The 19,831-nt window shown below is 38.4% G+C and overlaps 1 protein-coding gene across 3 annotated transcripts in view; it reads right to left on the bottom strand.

Annotated features, from left to right (window-relative positions):
* RSPH4A (radial spoke head component 4A) overlaps positions 1-15,971 on the bottom strand; it is a 35,397-nt gene extending 19,426 nt beyond the window's left edge. Inside the window, exons 1-7 of one of the 3 annotated variants that reach the window (XM_058735059.1) lie at positions 15,195-15,971; positions 11,691-11,925; positions 6,041-6,781; positions 4,279-4,429; positions 3,300-3,417; positions 985-1,236; positions 375-579 (exon numbers count right to left, since the gene is read on the bottom strand). In XM_058735059.1, the coding sequence (XP_058591042.1) occupies positions 996-1,236; positions 3,300-3,417; positions 4,279-4,429; positions 6,041-6,781; positions 11,691-11,925; positions 15,195-15,871 (2,163 nt within the window). In that variant the 5' untranslated portion in view covers positions 15,872-15,971 and the 3' untranslated portion in view covers positions 375-579; positions 985-995. Of the gene's footprint in view, positions 1-374; positions 580-984; positions 1,237-3,299; positions 3,418-4,278; positions 4,430-6,040; positions 6,782-11,690; positions 11,926-15,194 lie in introns of those variants that run through there. The other 2 variants (XM_058735060.1, XM_058735061.1) reach the window with 2 other exon arrangements.
* Between the last annotated feature and the right edge of the window lie 3,860 nt (positions 15,972-19,831).

Genomic DNA, 19,831 nt, shown 5'->3' with positions numbered 1-19,831 from the left:
ACCCCCCCCCACACATATATACATATGCAATATTTGCATATAGTATCACAGACTGGTTAAAAGTACATGCTTTAATTCAGTGATTATCAGTATTTTTGGTCACAGTTCCCATTGACACAAAATATATTAAAGACCACCAAAAAGAGATTGTGGATTACATCTTCCCAGGTTTGCCATATTAGAAATTAAAACTTCTTTTTTTTTTTGAAGAATATACATGCTTCTATTAGCTGTAGTCATCAGAACAGTGATGTAAGAACATGTCATCTAGCCTCTGGAAAATCCATTGAGCTTCCTTCTACAAGTACATATTAATAGCTGCACGTATGAAATTCCAAACTTGACATTTTCAAGGAATGACATTTTGCACCATAATAGTTGCCAATATTTATGTAATTATATGCTACAGTTATGTATGTAAAACAGGTTCCGGGGCACCTGGATGGGTTGAAAGTCTGACTCTTGATTTCGGCTCAGGTCATAATCCCAGGGTTGTGGGATTGAGCCATGCGCTCTGTGCTGAGTGTGGAACCTGCTTAAGATTGTCTCTCTCTGCCCCTCTCTGTGCTCGCTCTCTCTCTAAAATAAATAAATCAATTCAATTCAATTCAATTAATAAAATTAAATTAAATAAAAGTAAATTAAAATAAAATAAAATAAAATATAAAATAAAATATAAAATAAAATACATAAAATAAAATAAAATACATAAAATAATAAAATAAATAAAATAAAATAAATAAAATAAAATAAATAAAATAAAATAAAATAATAAAATAAAATAATAAAATAAAATAATAAAATAAAATAATATAAAATAAAATAAAATAATAAAATAAAATAATAAAATAAAATAATAAAATAATAAAATAAAATAAATAAAATAAAATAATAAAATAAAATAAAATAAATAAAATAAAATAAAATAAAAATAAAATAAAATTGGTTCCCCCTAAGGTATATGTGGATCAGTCTTACACAAACCTGGGCTAATTTTATTCTTGGTCATAATCATCCTCCTCTTCGTCTTCCTCAGTTTCTTCATTTTCCTCAGCTGAAAGAACAGCTGCTTCTTGTGCAGCTCTGAAAGCCTGCTCTTCTTCCACAGTAGGATCATCCATTTCTGTAATTTCTGCTCCACTGGGGTATTCTTGATACACTGGTGGTAGAGCTGGGGGTGTGTAGTTGTCTGGACTATATTTGTGACCCCAGCCTATGTAGAAATTTTCAAACTTTCTATAAAGTTTAAAAAAGAAAGTAGGTGATTGTTATATAATTTTTCGGTAAGAAAATCGCTCTCTAAAAGTCCATCACTCTTCGAGGGTCATAATCCCTTAATTTTAAAACAATACATTTTAAGTGCTAGAGATGAAATACCCCTCAATGATTCTCCTATCACAGGAAATGACTATGATCCGAACTGCCTAAGCGGATTAAGAGGCCACCAGACCCTGTCAAATTCTACTTTACACCTAGACCACAACGAGTACGTTGCTGGTATGGCGGAGGATTCTTGTGATTGGTTACAAACCTGTGTGTGATTTTTCAGGCCCAACCGCATGCAATTACAAGTTTTGCCCGACAGGCCTCACAGGGGAAGACTGCCATTCCCACACCAGACTTGATGCCCAGCCAGTGCATCAACGTCTCTAAGGGAAGCTGTGGTCAAGGACTCTGGGCCATCTGGCCTGCCGTGCTCTTTGCATGGTTGAGTTCCTAGCACAGGTGCCTTCGTTCTAGGTCTTATCTGAGGCCTTAAGCAGAGGTCTTCAGGTGCTTCTGCCACAGCCTCCTTATGGGGTTAGGGAAGGAGATATACCTCAAGGACACTTCTCCCCACCCAGACTCAGTACTGAGTACTTCTTCACTTCTAGCCCTTCCCTCCACCCTCTACCAGCTTCCTGGGCCTTCAAGGCCATAAAAACTGCAGAAGCCTGGTATCTGGGGACTCCTCAGTGAGATGACCCCCATACATACACTGATCCACTGATCTTCCTTCAGTGTGCCATTCCACAAGGGAAAACGGGACAGGGACAGTCAGAGTTTTCTCTTGCTTATCACAGTAAATGTTCACAAGCTTAACTCTTTCATTTTGGACTTGTTGCTTTAATGGCATCTCTGACATGTGACAGCTCAGCTCTCCCTCCAGCTTAGCTGAGCTTCTGACAGAGGGCTCTTAGGTGAGAAATGGAAGCATAAGACAAATGGAAGTGTATGTTCTGGGTGAGGAATAAAAGGACATTGAGTATCCTCTTTGATCCTGATTCTCTTGAAAGTGATAGTTTAAATAATACATATTTTAAATTATTTTTTATCAAGATGTCCAACAAAAACTGTTGAGATTAATTTAAACACCACATAGAATTACCTCCATTAATCTTAGAAAACGAGTATGTCTATTAATCATAGAATAAAAGCCATATTTTAGCTCCACTAATTGGTTAATTAAAAGCACAGAAGTCTGAGTTACTCTAATGTTCTAAATTTGATGCTTCACTGTGTAATACAGATGTTATCTGAATAAATCTTATGGCATACACACTTGACATGCCAACATGAATTAAAGCCATAGTAACCCGCTTCCTCCTTACCAAGGATTCCTGGCACCAGACAGCTCTAGAAACGAACACCAGTGAGAAAACAGCTCCGGTGAGAAAATAGCTTACCAGACTGCAGTGGTGTAGGCTCCCTGGAAATGATTATCTTGGCAACAGGAGGAAGCTCATCCTGGACAGCGACATTTTACCCACTGTGGAGTCTGGGGACTTCATCATCTGCCTCCAGCCTTTTGTTCTTTCTTTATCCCAGCCCAGTTTCCTAATCTGTGAAATGCGGACCTCTCTTCTCAGTTGTGATAAGAACGCATGTGGAAGATGTAGGTGCCAGTGCTGAACATGACATCTAGCTCATGGCCTGGACCTTCCTGGGTATCACCTCTCCCTACTCCCTACTCTGGGTGGACTGCCCCATGCCCTTTCCCCCTCCCATCCTGGCCTTGGGTCTCTCCCCTGGTTATTGCGAATGACTGCCCTGAACAACTACTCAGGGCAGCCTTGTCTCTTACTCTGGGGTTGCTCTAACTCCTGAGCCCAGGTTGGTACTTCACCTGGAGAAGCAGGTGAGGGAGGGGAGAAAGAAAAGAAAGGAAGAAAGAAAGAAAGAAAGAAAGAAAGAAAGAAAGAAAGAAAGAAAGAAAGAAAGAAAGAAAGAAAACTGGAACATAACATTCCAGTGATAAGTTACAATTTTTAGCACTTAAATAATCACAATAATGGCTTTGTAATTCGTCAGACACTTACTTGCCATTGGAAAAGGCATATGCCCCAGGCCAAAGGTTGGATCTAAGGACTGCAACAGCATATTGAGGAATGAGATTTGAGGATAGCCGTGTTGTCCAAGGTGGTATATTCTGGATTTCTGTAAACCAAAGAGAAATTCAAAAGCTTACCTCTTAAATAGACAAGGATCTACTGTAGTGTAACAGAGAAGCTCTTTTTATAAATCTGAAAACACACATACTTGACATAAAAATTAAACATCAGCAGCTTAACATAAAATCAGAAGGATATTTTACGAATGTTGTGGAACAACAAATTTGATTATTTATATGCATGTATGTGTGCGTGTGTGTGTCCATCTGTGCAACAGGGAAAAGTTTTACTAAGGGAGAGGAGGCCTATGTGGTGGAGAGAATATTACTTAATGACCAAATAAAAGATTAAAATTTTCTTATTATGGAAGAGAACAAGGATTACAAGCAAAAATGTCCCAAAACCGAATAGGAAGAAACAAGAATATGAAGATAGTAGTAGATTTTAAAAAGCCACAGTACCTCATATGATACTTTACTGTAACTATGTCATGTGTTTATGGCCATATTTTATGGTCGGCAAAATGCAAGACAAGAATGATACACAAGATAACTGTCAGCATTTCCAGTGAGAGCTGCAGCCAATTTATGTTTCCTCCCTGCATCACTCCTCCACCCTCTGTCCAAGAAAGTTGGCGGTGAGGCCAGCTATATTCTCTGTTCCCCATTATCCCAAAACACATGAAGGGGAAAGAGGAGGAAATTTTGGTTATTATCCACTTTTTATAGGTAATCAACTCCCATTTGCCATATAATATACATAGTATGTAATATATACATATATAAAAATATACTATAGTACCTGGTATATATATGGATGCTACATATACTATATCATATATGCATATATGTAATCTACATAGTATATATAATATACACGGTATATTATGTAATCTGCGTAAAATTACCTAAATCTTCAGAGATTGGTGTCAAAAGAGGTGGCCCCACTTCCTGTTCTGTATAGTCAGGCTCTTCTCCTTTCTCTTCTTCTTTTTCTTCATCTTCCTCTTCTTCTTCCTCCTCACTTTTTTGTATGGGGTTAAACCAATTACAGCGGCCCTGGGAATGAGTATCACAAGATTTAGTAATCTCATGAGGATCTTGAAATATTGGAATATTTATTTGGATTGAAGCAATTATCTGCAAGATGTCCTATTGTGTGGGAATTTAACCAGTCAATCGTTTATTCATTCAACATACATGCCAAGTGCTAGGTTTTTGATCGTTTATGTCTAGCAAAAAAAAAAAAAAAAAATTGTACAATTTATTTCAGAAATTTGCCAACTTCTTAAATTTTTTTTTTTTAATGTTTATTTATTTTTGAGACAGAGAGAGACAGAGCATGAACGGGGGAGGGTCAGAGAGAGGGAGACACAGAATCCGAAACAGGCTCCAGGCTCCGAGCTGTCAGCACAGAGCCCGACGCGGGGCTCGAACTCACGGACCGCGAGATCATGACCTGAGCCGAAGTCGGCCGCTCAACCGACTGAGCCACCCAGGCGCCCCAGAAATTTGCCAACATCTTAAAGTTACAGAACATGTAACATATATTTTAAAATTAGCCAAACCCTTGTGAAAAAAATAATGCATTTTACTAATTTTTCATAAATAGTTTATATGAAAGTGGTAAGGTACGATTAGTAGTAGTAATAACAAATTTTTAAATGTGATAATAAATTCAGGTAAGGAAGCTTGGGGCTATTTTTCATTTAATTAACTCTTATCCATAGACATATTAGAGTATCTCTTACGTAGATCAAAGTGTAAGGATTTTCTGCCTGCAGATGAGGCAGCACAGCACAGTGATTAAGACGATGGACTCTGGATCCATTCTGCCCATTCACATCTGACCCTGTTGCTTATTGGCTATATTCTCTTTGTCACATTTTCTAAACTCTCTGTCTCAATTTCCCCATCTGTGAAATAAGGATAATATGTCTTTTATACAGTTGGGAGGATTACATGAGATAATATACAGAAAGTGCTGTTAAGAGCACCTGCCAGAAGAGGTGCTATATAGCACTGCTTGTTTTCATTTTTGTTATAATATATTATTTTTCTTGGTATAAAAGCTCCATGTATTAGAGAAATAGAATAAAACAACTGTTCCCAAAACTAAAGTACCTATCTATGTTTAACATATAAAACATAATTTCATGGGGCGCCTGGGTGGCTCCGTCGGTTAAGCGTCCGACTTTGGCTCAGGTCATGATCTCACGGTTCCTGAGTTCGAGCCCCGCATCAGGCTCTGTGCTGACAGCTTGGAGCCTGGAGCCTGCTTCCGATTCTGTGTCTCCTTCTCTCTCTCTGCCCCTCCCCCACTCGCACTCTGTCTCTGTCTGTCTCTCTCAAAAATAAATAAAACGTTAAAAAAATTTTTTTAAAAAGCACATAATTTCACAACATACATAAATCGAAATCCTTACATAACTTTCAAATTCTCCATAGAAATACTTACTTTATTTCTGTTTGGAAATAAAAATTTGTTTGAAGATCCCGCATCTATACTACTTGGCAATTACGTAGTACCCTGTGTCTTCATTTGGTTTTTCAAAGGTTTCTTTGTCTAGGGTCTGAAGAACATTGTTTTGTATACATTTGTACACTGTAGAGGGAATTTAACAAATATTTGCCGATTGACTGATAGATTGAGAATTGGAAAACCCTTACCTGGGACAGAATGTGTTGCACATGATGAACCCAATTGGATAGGGATTCCACAAGATCGATCACTTGGATGCCTTCAAAATCGGGGTTTTCTTCAAAGCTGTCTCGTCTGCCTTCTACCTCTTCTTCCTCCTCTCCTTCCTCTTCACCAAACTGATAGAATCCCAGAGGACTGACGTGGGTCCCTGCTGAAATTCTGGCAATTTGTGCTCGTAAGTAATTGCTCTCATTTCCCGGGAAAGGTGGGTAGCTTATGATGGGAGCATCTAAACGCCCAGTGAAAAATTTCTTTATTTTTCTTGCAGTAACAATTTGTGCAGGCGTAACCGAGGGTAACTTCACCCATGGTCTTCCTGGTTCGTTGCAAACAAAATACACATATTTGTTGGCACCCGTCCTGTTTTCTTCTTTTGGTATAGCCTGTGGGGTCTTGTAAAAGGTCCTTGGTAATTGGTCTTCGTCATCTTCATCAGCTTCGCTATCTGCATCGTCCCTCTCTTCAGTTACATCTTCCTCTTCCACATCCTCTTCATCCTCTCCCTCACGGAATTCTACTTCAGCTACAATATAATTCATTTCCAGACCCAAGATCTTGCCCCAGAAACGACATCTTTGGATGGGGTGGGTGTCGGTAAGCTGCTTGAGGGCAAGAAATATGCGATAAGTCTCATCTGTGCCCAAACCAACTCCAGCTTGTTCAAAATAAAAAGCTGACTCCATTACATTTGGGAGAGCGTTTTCTGCCTGGGGATACAAATGCTGTGGTTAATGTTTTATCTATAAGAGAACTGCTTGCTTCCTGTTTCCTTTTTAAAGATCTTGGTGTTAGCTTTACTTTCTCTGGCCACCATGTCTTTGACATTTCTTGCAACATTTAGATCAAACTCTGATAATTCCTGTATGTCAATTTTTCCCTTATTACTTATAAATGTGACTTCTATTATGTCTTATACTTGTCAATATAACAGTTGCCTTGTTATCTGTGTGTATCTTAAATAAAGGTAATTTAAGCTACTATGAATAATAAAAATTCAACATCCTCTTTTTATAAAAAATATTTAAGTGGGCTCTTTACAATCCTGAAATAATAAAGTATAGTCTACCTCCTATATATATTTGGAAAAAATGTTTATATGTTTGTATATGTTACCATATTTTTATAAATGATAAATATTTATTATATACATATGGTAATCTATAGGGTAAATAAAAATCAATATAGCCCTCTATATAGGGTAATATACAAGATAAATAAAAGGAAAATATAATAAAATAAGCGCTCAGACATGACTTCCTTTGAAAACATAATTGAGTCAGATGTTTTCCCCTGCTTACAATAAATACTTTTGGATTTAACATAAGGAAGAAAATTTTAAAAACATTTTCATAAAAGAAATACAGAGACATGAAAAGGCAAAGTCTCAAGTAGACTGTAAGAAAACATCTGTGAGAAAGTAGAAAATAACCTTAACTAAGAGAGGGATCACTTGCAAATTTTAGACAAATTTTAGACCTTGAAGATGGAGAAACTGAGAGCACTTTGCTATTCTTACAAATGATCCGTTCTTACTTCTACTGTAATTTTGAGGTCAAAATAAGCATAAAGACTTTTTCAATCCTCATCTCTTTCATGTTTGACATCTACTGCACCCCTCACTTGTTTTTCTTTTTTTTTAATTTGAGTGTAGTTGACACACAATGGTACGTTAGTTTCACATATACACAAAGTGATTAGACAAGTTTCTACATTATGCTATGCTCACTACAGGTGTAGTACCATCCATCACTATACATCACTATTACAATATCATTGATGATATGCCTTATACTGTGCCTTTTATTTCTGTGACTTATTCATTCCATAACTGGAAGCCTGTATCTCCCTCTCCCCTTTACCCATTTTGCCTATGCCCCACCCCCCACTTCCCTCTGGAAACCATCAATTTGTTCTCTGCATTTATAGGACTGATTCTACTTTTTGTTTGTTTATAAATCTGTTGGGTTTTTTTAGATTCCACATATGAGTGAACTCATATGGTATTTGTATTTCTCATTCTGACTTATTTCACTTGGTGTAATACCTCTAGGTCCATCCATGCTGTCATAAGTGGGACAGTCTCATTATTTTTTATGGCTGTGTGATATTCCAGTGTCCTTATCCATTTGTCTTTCAGTGGACATTTAGGTTGCTTCCATACCTTGGCTACTGTAAATAGTGCTGTAATAAACATAGGGGTGCATATAGCTTTTTGAGTTAGTATTTTTGCTTTCTTTTGGTAAGTACTCAGTAGTGGACTTATTGGATCATATGGTATTTCTATTTTTAATTTTTTGAGGAATCTCCATACTGTTTTTACACTGGCTCTCACTCATGATCTTACTGTGCCTTCTGTAACTATTTATTCTTAGTCTCTAATTGGTTCCTTTTCCTTATTTGGGTCCTAAATATTGCTGTTTTCAAAATTTCAGCCATCGTTCAGTACTTTGTGCTTGGCATATTCCTCCCACATTACTTCAAGTGTTATGTGGGTTGTTTAAAACCCAACTCTCTTACTCTGACTTTTCTCCCATGTTCTACACCCATGTTTCTAGCCAGTTTCTAGAAATTTCAGTTGAATAGTCTACATATACCTCAAATTAAGATTGAAGTCATGTATCTCTCAAAATCTCCCTTTTTTTGTATATGTCCTATCTTTGCCAATAACATCACCATTCACTCAGTTTCCCAAATTAGAAAATTCCATTATCCTTGTTTCTTCTTTTGTACTTAATTAGTTATAGTCATATTGATTCTTCCACCTAAAAAGCTGTTGGCATTATTACCTCCTCTTTAGTTTATTTCTACCATATGAGTCTCCATCCTGACTACTTGTCCTGTCACACAAGGCTCTGAATGCCCTGTTCTAATCTTTCTCCTTCCATTCTCCTCCACATTATCACCAGGGTTACCTTTCTAAACCACAAGACAGGCTATGCTATTTTCTAGTAAAAGCTTCTACTGACTTCCCATTGTGGAGAAGAAAAAACTTTCTTATCAATGCACAATGCACAAGAGCAGTCTGGCTTTATGCATCTTGTTTGCTTGGTTTTCATTGTTCCTTCATGCTTCACTTTCCCAAATATTAAATAATGTGTCCTGACTTTCTGTTCTTCTTTTTGCTCAGAATTTATTCCTTACAGTCTTTATCTCATGAACTTCTACTTCTCCTTCATGACCCAAATGAAATACCACCTCCAGGACAATTCCCAGTAGTGGAGTTAGTCATTCCATTCCGTTTCATAGATTGTCAAAACAACATAATAACAATTGCTGCTATCCATTGAGCTCCCAGTATGTGCCAAACCCTTCATAAATAGTACTCTCCCCTTGAGTTGTTGCCATCTGATTACTCCTGAGGCTTGTAAAGGTTTAATCATTTACTCATAGTCACACAGCAAGTAAGTAATCGAGCTAGGATCCTAATTCAGATGAAATCTGTTTGCCCCACCATATGAGGCTATCTCTATTATTGCACTAATTAAATACCTTTGCAGTCCTTTTTGCTTGTTTCAGTAGACTGTGAGCAACTTAAAGTCAGGAAGTTCTGTGTATATGGGTTGCCTGGGTGGCTCAGTTGGTTGGGCATCTGACTTTGGCTCCGGTTATGATCTCATGGTTTGTGAACTGGAGCCCTGCATCGGACTCTATGCTGACAGCTCAGAGCCTGGAACCTGCTTGAGATTCTGTGCCTCCCTCCCTCTCTCTGCCTGCCCCCTCTCCTGCTTGTGTTTTCCCTCTCAAAAATAAATAAACATTTAAATACATTTCTGTGCAGGGGCGCCTGGGTGGCTCGGTCAGTTAAGCGTCTGACTTCGGCTCAGGTCATGATCTCACGGTCCGTGAATTCGAGCCCCGCGTCGGGCTCTGTGCTGACAGCTCAGAGCCTGGAGCCTGTTTCAGATTCTGTGTCTCCCTCTCTCTCTGCCCCTCCCCTGTTCATGCTCTGTCTCTCTCTGTCTCAAAAATAAATAAACGTTAAAAAAATTAAAAAAAATAAATACATTTCTGTGCATATCATTTCATGTGTGTATCTTTTTCATGTGTACCTGGCATGCAGTAGGTAGTCACAATGTTTGTGAATTAATGGGTAAATGAATAAATGAATGCTAAAACTAGGAACAGGAATTCTGATGTGGTCAAAGACAGGAATAGAAACATGAACACTCTAAACATTAAGTTGGCATTCCAACTTAATGAGTTAATGAGTTGGTCACAAAGCTCACATTTCAGTGCTTCCAAGGTCTATGTGTCTTTCTATTCCTACATCTTTCTACTCTTTCAGATAGAACTTTTAATCTTCATCTCATGGCTCAGCTATTCCTGGCCCTAAAACCAATCCTACTCTTCCTTAGGAAGCATTTATCAAATCTGATTAAAGAGCTCAAGTTCCAGGACCAAAACACCTTGTTTCTGTTCTCACCCCTAGTTTCCCTAGTTTTAGGATGCAGACCCCTACTTTGTAATACTGTGCCTATAGATGGCCCAATGCCCCATTCTAATACTGGAGTCCGACTTCTCTTTGATAAGCTCCTCCATAACAGTGTCTACCTATCTGCTTAATCCCTACATGCTGATTGCCCCCAGACTTATCATCACTGTATGTGGCTATTTAACCACATGTTTGGCGTAAGATATTTTCAGAAAAGGTGCAGCCGATGTCAACTCCTTGGCACCTATCGCCTGTTCCTTCTGAGTACCCTGTATCCCACTGTGTCAGGTTGGATCCCCACACAAAGGTTGCAGAGCCCTAGATGGTGTACCTACTGTCTAGATCCCTCCCTCCTTTTTCCTGACTGAACTTTCCATCCTTTTCTGAAACTATCTTACACCAAACATCAAATTTGCAAGTATATAGGCAGATTTAAGTAGTCTAGTGGTTAACAAAACATGGAAGCTCAGTAGATGTATAGTGTAAATTACTCAGTAGTATAAATGACAAGCATATGGACATACAGAAACAGCATGCTTGATACTATTTAAAAATATTTGGAGCTAAAATTTCTGTAGTACAACTAATTTTATTCTCTAATGATAATTTTTTTATCTCTGTCGCCAGCTTTCTCTGTAAATATTTTCAACGCTTTGTCTATAGAGATTAAAATAACTATCTTATCCCTCTCCCCTCGTATCATGCCTCATTGATGTAACATGCATACTATCAAGACATAATATGAAGAAGTTGCCTTGGAAAAGAATGCAAATGACATTAGAGGTACTTCTAATTATTCTAGTAAATTAAAGGGGAAAATATGCAACTTGTTTTAAAGTCCAATTTTAAACTATCTGACATCAATCAATTCAGTTAATAAATTAATAAGAAACAGCTATAGACCCAGATCTGTACCAGGTACTTTGGAGGATATAAAAGATGAAGAGATCATTTTCTCTGACATCAAGGAGCTCAACCCCACAAACATATAACAAACAGCTAACCCTGTGAAACACAATGTAAAAAAATCAGAAAGTGTAACAGGGAAATGTATGGTGTGAAATGAGGTTACACATACTATTTAGGAAACTATAAAAGACCGTCGATATGACTTTAAACCCACACCCACTCATCTGAAATAAAACTCTAAGACTGAGCTATTCAAATTTACAGCAGTGACTTACTATTTCATCTTCTAGTTCTTGGTCAGCTCCTTCCAAATTTCCCTGGAGAAAAAGAGCCCTTTGCTTCTCTGCTATCTCATATGTTGGAAGCATCTCATTCTCATTTTGGAGTGTATCTGATTTTTTCCTAAAATGTCCCATCTTCACATCTTGGCTGATACTTTCAATGATATCCACAGCATTTTCCGGACGCTCATCTAAGACCTTGGCGAGCATATCAGAAAGATGATCATACCTACCCGAAAAGAGAAAATTCCAGATAATATCCTTGTCAAAAAGCCTTTGAAGAAGCATCACATGCAGACTCAGTTAGTTGGTTTCTAGGAAACTTCAAGAACTCAAGGCCTTCAGATATCGTAAATGGATAAACACCGTTAATTTCACCACTGCCAGAAAGAACCTATGCTAGAATTTTGCTTAAGAAATGCCTCCAATGTGATATGAATATTTAACTTATTAAAACACATATTATGGCAAGATACATATTTTGAATCAGATACATTTTCACATTTTATTTGATTTGAAATCTCTTAGTTATATATTTAAGAGATTAACCTTATTTTACATTTTTTCCCTTAACTTCTTTTTCATCCCCTTTCCCCTACACTCATCAAATCCAATTTGATTTCTAAATCCTGTTGACTCTTAAATATGTTCTCTTCCTTTCCATTTCCTGGACCAATTATCTACTTCAGTGGTTTTTAGACCTATAAGAAATACATTACATATTGCAACCCTTCCCCACACACAATTGAAAAATGTCATCAAATATTATTCATCTTTATTAAAATGTGATGTACTCTAACACTTTTGTCCTATTCTATGAAAAACACAGCCCTAAGGGGGCACCTGGGTGGCTCTGTCGGTTAATCCAACTTTGGCTCAGGTCATGCTCTCACGGTTGGTGAGTTCGAGCCCCACGTCGGGTTCTGTGCTGACAGATCAGAGCCTGAAGCCTGCTTCAGATTCTGTGTCTCCCTCTCTCTCTGCCTCTCTCCAGCTTGCACTCTGTTTCTCTCTCTCAAAAATAAATAAACATTTAAAAACAACAACAACAACACCGTCCTAGGTACTTATTTCATAACTGAATTAGTGAAACTGCCTAAAAGTGGTTAATTCATTACATTTTATACTGCTCAGGAGTGTTTTTTCAAATACCAGATCTTCTGTGTGAATTTACTATTTAAGAGCAAAAAATGTCTGTCAGAGTGCTCTTCAGTTAGATAGAAATTCCTTTGTCCAATTTGCAAACTTGTCTAAATTTCTCCTCTGGCAGATAAGGATTACATCTCTCCAATTTCATTTCTAATAATTAGCTCAATTAGAATGTCTGCCCCAGTGAGGTAAATCTACTCAAAATCAGTTTCACATAGTTGTTAAGTCCTAACCTGAGAGCTTTTGCTTGTTATGTGCCATATATATAATTTCTCTCAAGAAATCATTTAAAACATATTTTGTCCTTGAGGACTTATCACTCTAGTCATTCCTGAAAACCATTCAATGGGCTTCTCTGAGATCACTGATCCACTGCTATGCAATTGTGTAGATGATATATTTCCCACTCAGCAACTGCATTAGGTTCTTATGCGGCCGAAACTAAGTTTTTGATGTTGTTGTTTTAATGCATCCTCTCCCTTATTAGAGTGAAACAAAATAGATACTCAATAACTGCCCACTTTCTACTAGTTGCCCATAACTATTATTTTTCATTTTTTCTTTATATCTTTATTTATCTAATGGGTCTCAGGAATATAAAAGAAAAAATATGCAGATTATGTGGGCAACCAATGTGAAGGGCCATTTAAAAATACATGTGAAGAATAAATCCTTCTTTCCCAAAATATTCCTATTCTTGTAGGTGAACAGAAATGGAGTTTGTTTAAAACTTCATCATGCTTCCTTAATATTTGTTCAGTATTGAAACTCCTGGAGAATGAGTCAGGATAAAAATATTATTGCTTACTAGGCAGCTGGATTGTAACTGGAGTTCTTGATTTGCTACAGTAGGGACCATATATGCCATTGAATTGAGGACTCTAAGTCCAAATTTTCATTTTATTTTTCAGGCTTTAATATAATGTCTGCTTGTGCTTTATTTATAGTTCTTCAGGCAAGATATTGCATTGGTTTTTTAAGAGGTCCACATCTGAAAATGCCTTTGTGTCAAATTATAAAATGTGGATTTTAATTCATAGTTATAGCTGTTTCAATTTGGGAGGTTTAATAATTTGTTTTAATAGAATGGCAGAAAAGGAGGAAGCAATTCTTTTTTGTAGGCTAATTTTATTCAACAGAGCAAAACCAATGTCAGATCTTGTATTTTAGTAAAAGACTGTTTCAATTGCAACAAAAACAGTATTGTTCATGGCTGTCAAATAAGAATTGCATATAAGAGATAGAGTTAGTCATTTTTACCAAATGGTTTTTAACTGCAGGCTCTAAAGTACTTAGAAGACAATAGTGAATATTATAGAAGATATTTATTACCTCAGAGACTTAGCATTTGGAAATAAAAAAAAATTTGATATTTAATTAATATCAGTTATAAAACAATTCCATAAAGGAAAATTTTCCATTTTTATGTTTGTGTTCAGTTTTAAATTTTAGTTAACTAACTCTCAAGTATGTATGATTTTTTCTGGAATTTTAACAAAGTTTGTAAATTTATGCTTGTTATTTAACCCAGAGAATTATGACAATAAGTTCACATGAGAAATTCAAGTAGAATAACCACTAAGGATAAATCACATCCTTAAAGCTTGGTAAATTATAGTTTAAAAACTGTACTTTAGACGAAATATTTTAAAGTGTCAGTCTCAGGTTTGGGGGAAGATTTCTCACATTAAATAAAGAATTCTTCAGACTTAAAATTATTGTGATCAATTCTCCTAGTTTATCCAGGACTGAGGGTTTTCTCGGGATACAGAATATTCAGTGCTCAAATCAAGACAGTTCTGAGATAAGTGAGATAATTGGTGATCCCCCGCACCTCCTCCGTCCCCCCTCCCCCCACCTCGTCCCCCCCTCCCCCCGCCTCGTCCCCCCCCCACCTCCGCCCTCCCCCTGCCTCTGCCCCCCCCCCCCTCCGCCCCGCCGGCCTGCAGGGGAACTCAAAACCAAGCCATACAACTACCATGATGCTCAGAGTAGAGCCATGCACCCCCTATCACTGGTAGACAATTACTTTTTATAAGGATCTTGGAGAGATTCTTGGACTTCACTATCTTCATCATCTCTGTAAACCCAAGATTCCATAATTCCTAGGTTTTATTTCTGTGTGCCAAGGGTTTGTAAAGAAATGAAAAGAATCGCCACCAAAGACCTATTTTGAGTCCTGTGATGCAAAGAGTTATTAAGCCACCAACTCTCTCCTACCAATGCAAACTTTTCAAATATATTTCCATTCACCCACAGAAACAAAGTCTCATACACAGATACTCACACCCCCTTTTCTTTGCCAAATCCACACACACATACACACCCCTTTAACCCTTTAGGACTTACAAATTTAAGCCAGACTTGCTACTAGTCTTCTGTAGGTAAGCCTTAGCACTCTGAATGGTGATCTCAAGCATGCTGGGGGCCAGTTCAGAGACCCCAGGTTCAGCGTAATCCAGATGATAGTTACTGTTTGAGTCTTCGTCCTGAAAGATGTTAAATCTCAGCTCTTTTTGTTTAGAGTTGTTATAGTTCACATCCTCTGGTCCATACAGGTGATGTTTGGTTTGCTGAGACTGTCGGAAGGTGCTTCCCTCTGATTGGAATGTGTGAGACGCAGTCGATTCTCCTTTATCAGACGATTGTTCCAAATGGTGGAAGTGAGGTGTCCCAGCTTCGGGATTCACACTAGTGGTTTTGTCTGACTGCCATGGCGCTGCAAGGTCCTGTCTGGCCAGAGCCGGGGGAGAAGGAGTGTAAGAGGCCTCCTGTGGAGGGGAAGGTGGATATGATGCACCTGGTCCTGTGAGGTCATCCAGAGGGATGCTGGCTCTGGACTGTGGGCTCTGAGGAGGGCTTCTGGGTTGGGGTCCAGTTTCCAGCCCCTGCTCCAATTCCAAGGGCTCAGATAACCCAGACTCAAGACCTTGGGAAGAAGCTGCTGTTACTTCTTCCCATGGCTGCCCTGCTTCCCTCGGATCTTGGTTTGCTTTTTCTCGCTTCGGGGACGTCGAGTCTTCCATGGAAAGAGTCAAGAAAAAAAATTCTGGATGAAGGAGGAGTGCAGATATGGAAAGAAGCAACGAAGGGCAGTCGCTTTGCTGAGGTCAGTTAAAGGATTTCAGGGTCAAAAAAAAAAAAAAAAAAAAAAAAGGATTTCAGGGTCCCAACTGCTCAGCAAGTTACAGCGTCCCATCTCCTTAGCAACCCAGGCAAGGAAGGGTTCCTCCTCTAAGAGAAACAATGCACACCAGTTGCCAGGATTCTAGGGAGGAGACCAAGTAAAATTAAAATCCTAGATTTGTGATTTGGTGGAGCATCTGTTCCTCTTCCTACCGCAGCCAATCCGACCTGCAGTTGACCAGTCTTGGTTGGAAACCTGAGAACCGGTCTGGCGCCGCGGGAACAAAGAAGGAGGAGCCTCGAGTCCTGATCCAGCGCTGGAGAACTTTCAGGATCTGAATGTTGCTCGGAAAGGGGCGAGTCGTGCATTCCTGGAGAGAGAATGCATTTACAGAATGCGTGTGTGTGTGTGTGTGTGTGTGTGTGTGTGTGTGTGTGTGTGTTTGGCAGAGAGACCCAGACCCAGGCACAGACAGACCTTGGGAATCCTGAGGTGCAGGTATGAATGAGATGGGCGGACTAGGAGAGTTCAAGACTCGCGCTTAGAAGGCAAATGTGTCTAATCTGCGCCAACCAAACTCAGGAGACTGGAGGATAAACAAGGAAGTCCAGGTTTTTGCTCTTCCCTCTCTTATGGAGTGTGGCAGATGAGTAGAGAAAATATCACCTTGAAGGCGAAGGCAAAGCAGAAGGTTATCCTATATAAATAATACAGTTCATGGGTTACTTGTTCTATAATAATTGAAATTCAAATTAACCTTAAGACTATATTGGCATAATTAATCCTTTTTTGATAATGTAAGTATGAATTCATAATTTTGCAATATTTAAGGTCATGACTAGTACTATTAATTTATATTACCTCCAACTTGAAGAAGGTATAAAGGATGGGACAATATCTGGCCTATAAACTGTATATATATTTTAAAAAATTTTTTAAATGCTTATTTTTGAGAAAGAGCGAGCAAGCAGGGGAGGGGCAGAGAGAGAGAGAGGGAGACACAGAATCCAAAGCAAGCTCCAGGCTCAGAGCTGTCAGCACAGAGCCTGTCGCAGGGCTCAAACCTGTGAACCATGAGATGGTGACCTGAGCCGAAGTCAGACACTTAACCGACAGACCCACCCAGACGCCCCTAAACTGTATATTAATTAGCCTTCAACGTTTATTTGTCCTGTATCCCTCTCTTTTTAAATGAACTAATACTTGGTTTTGACACTTTACATTGATACAACTTACATTTAGCAAGATGTTGGCTATTAATTTTAACTTCATGGAAGAACATAATATTGCTCACTCTCAATTTTGGTGGGAGAATTGCAGAATTCTTCAATAAAACTGTGAACCTGTACCCTTCACAAAATACACGTGTCTGTGCACACAAAATGTTGCATATAATTTCTGCTGGTTCAGGGACTCCTTGAAGTCTAACTTCCTAGATTAGAACCCTTGGCATAGACTCAGAGTGAAAGAAAAACTAAAGTGATAAATTAGGGGAAAAGGGCAACTGAAAGGAACAACCTTCAGAAAATGTCCATTATTTTTTCTGCTTCATTGCCAGTCTTTGACTCCAGGAATCCTAAAGTTGCTTCTCATTGTTCTTAGAATCACTGTCAAAGCTCTTGGCCTCCTTACCTTTCCAGTTTCATCTGGAGCCACTCTCCCCACTCTGTCGGCAACCTAGGCACCCTGATTTTTCCTTCATTCACTCAAATATTCCATATTCCTTTTTAACTCTGAGCAATTGCACATGCTATTTCTTTTGCCAAAAAAGTTTTCCCTTAGGAAAAGTTCTTTTCCTTAGGAAAACCTTCGTTGCTCCCACAGACTTTCTCAGTTTCCCTTATTATGTACTATCATAGTACCCCCTACTTTTCATTCTTAGCATTGATACAATTTGCCCTTGTAATGAACTGCTGTTGAGTTTTCCCTCCAGAGGTTTCCCTAGGTTCTGTAACAGACCAGAGAAAAAGCCCTCCTGCTTTTGGAGGGAGACAAAGGAAAGTAACCATTCTGAAAAATGCCCAGAGCTCCCTGTTCTCCTTAACAAGGACTGCCCTCAAGGGAAACTAATTTTTACTAGGGTTTGTTTGGGGTTTTTACTAAAGCTTAGCTGCCCTGAAGGGAGATACCAAAATCTAGCCCCCTCTAGCCCTCTTATATCCCCTGAGGTTGGACAGGGGGAAGGAAGCTGAGAAACATTTCTGAAACTCACAACCCAGAGACACAGATTTACAAAAGGCTGAGACCTGATTATAGGATCTTGGAATGCTTACCCTTTCTCTTCCCCTCTCTCCCTTCATCTCACCACCCTGTCAACAGGGCTTCTGTGTAATAATAGGAGCTTGCACTGGAAGAACTGCAAACCTGAGACCCAGTTAATAAGGACTCTCTGGAGAAACCCAAAGACAACAGAGACAAAACAGGGACACAAAAACGGGGACATTAGAGGAGATTTTATCTTCTGAAACCACAGCTGCAGCAAACAGTGAGTACAGCCTAACTCTTAGCCACATAAATACAGCACCTCACACTAAAGGTCTATCTCAGTTCCTTTTACCTGATACAACATTCCAGCTTTTCACAAAAAAAATTACAATGCATGCTAAAAGACAATAAACCTAGTCTCAAGAGACAAAACTAGCATCAGAACCAGGTTCAGATATAGCAGAGATTTTGGAATTATCAGACCTGAATTTAAAATAACTATGATAGGGGCACCTGGGTGGCTCAGTAGGCTAGGTGCCAGATTTCAGCTCAGGTCAAAATCTCATAGTCCCTGAGTTTGAGCCCCACGTTGGTCTCCTTGCTGATAGTACAAAGTCTGCTTGGGACTCTCTCTCTCTCTCTCTCTTTCTCAAAATAAATAAATAAACTTAGTCAATAAAAATAAAAAAATAAAATAATTATGATATGGTCACGTGGGTGGCTTAGTTGGTTAAGCATCCGACTCTTGGATCTCAGCTCAGGGTCTTGATCTCAGGGTCGTAAGTCGAGCCCTGCATTGGGCTCTGACCTGGGTGTGAAGGCTACTTTAAAATAGCCTTTTAAAATAAAATAAAATAAAATAAAATAAAATAAAATAAAATAAACAAAGGCTTTAAAGGAAAACGTGGATAATGTGGGAGAACAGATGGATACTCTAAGCAGAGAAATGGAAACTCTAAAAATCAAAAGAAAATGCTGGAAATCAAAATCAGTGTAAAAGAAATGAAAAATATATCTGATGGGCTCATCTGCTTAATGGGCATGGCTGAGAAAAGAATCAGTGAGTCTAAAGATATGTTAATAGAAATTTTCAAACTGAAAAGCAAAAAGGAAAAAGAATTAAAATAAGAAAGAAATAAAAGAATTAAAATAAGAAAGAAAGAAGAAAGAAACAGAAACAATATTTGTAGTAATAATGGCTAAGAATTTTCCAAAATTACTAACAGACACCAAACCACAGATCCAGGACACTAAGGAAACATGCAGGATAAATGCTGAAAAATCTGTATCTAGGCATATAATATTCAAACTTCAGAAAACAAGACAAAGAGAAAATCTTGAAAGAAGCCAGGGGAAAAAAACACTTTACCTGTTCTACAGAAACAAGGATAAAAATTACATCAGACTTCTCTTTAGAAACTATTTAAGCAAGGGGTGCCTGGGTGGCTCAGTCAGTTAAGTGGCTGACTTCAACTCAGGTCATTATCTCAGGGTTTATGAATTTGAGCCCCCCATCAGGTCCTCTGCCTGCATCACAGAGCTCATTGTGGATCTGTCCCCCTCTCTCTGCACCTCCCCTGCTCATGTTCTCTCTCTCTCTCTCTCTCTCTCAAATAAATAAATAAATCTCAGAAAACAAGAGCAACCAGTAAGG

The sequence above is a fragment of the Neofelis nebulosa genome, chromosome 6 (assembly GCF_028018385.1).
Source record: "Neofelis nebulosa isolate mNeoNeb1 chromosome 6, mNeoNeb1.pri, whole genome shotgun sequence".
Lineage (NCBI taxonomy): Eukaryota > Metazoa > Chordata > Mammalia > Carnivora > Felidae > Neofelis > Neofelis nebulosa.
This window is presented reverse-complemented; position numbering and strand designations above follow the sequence as displayed.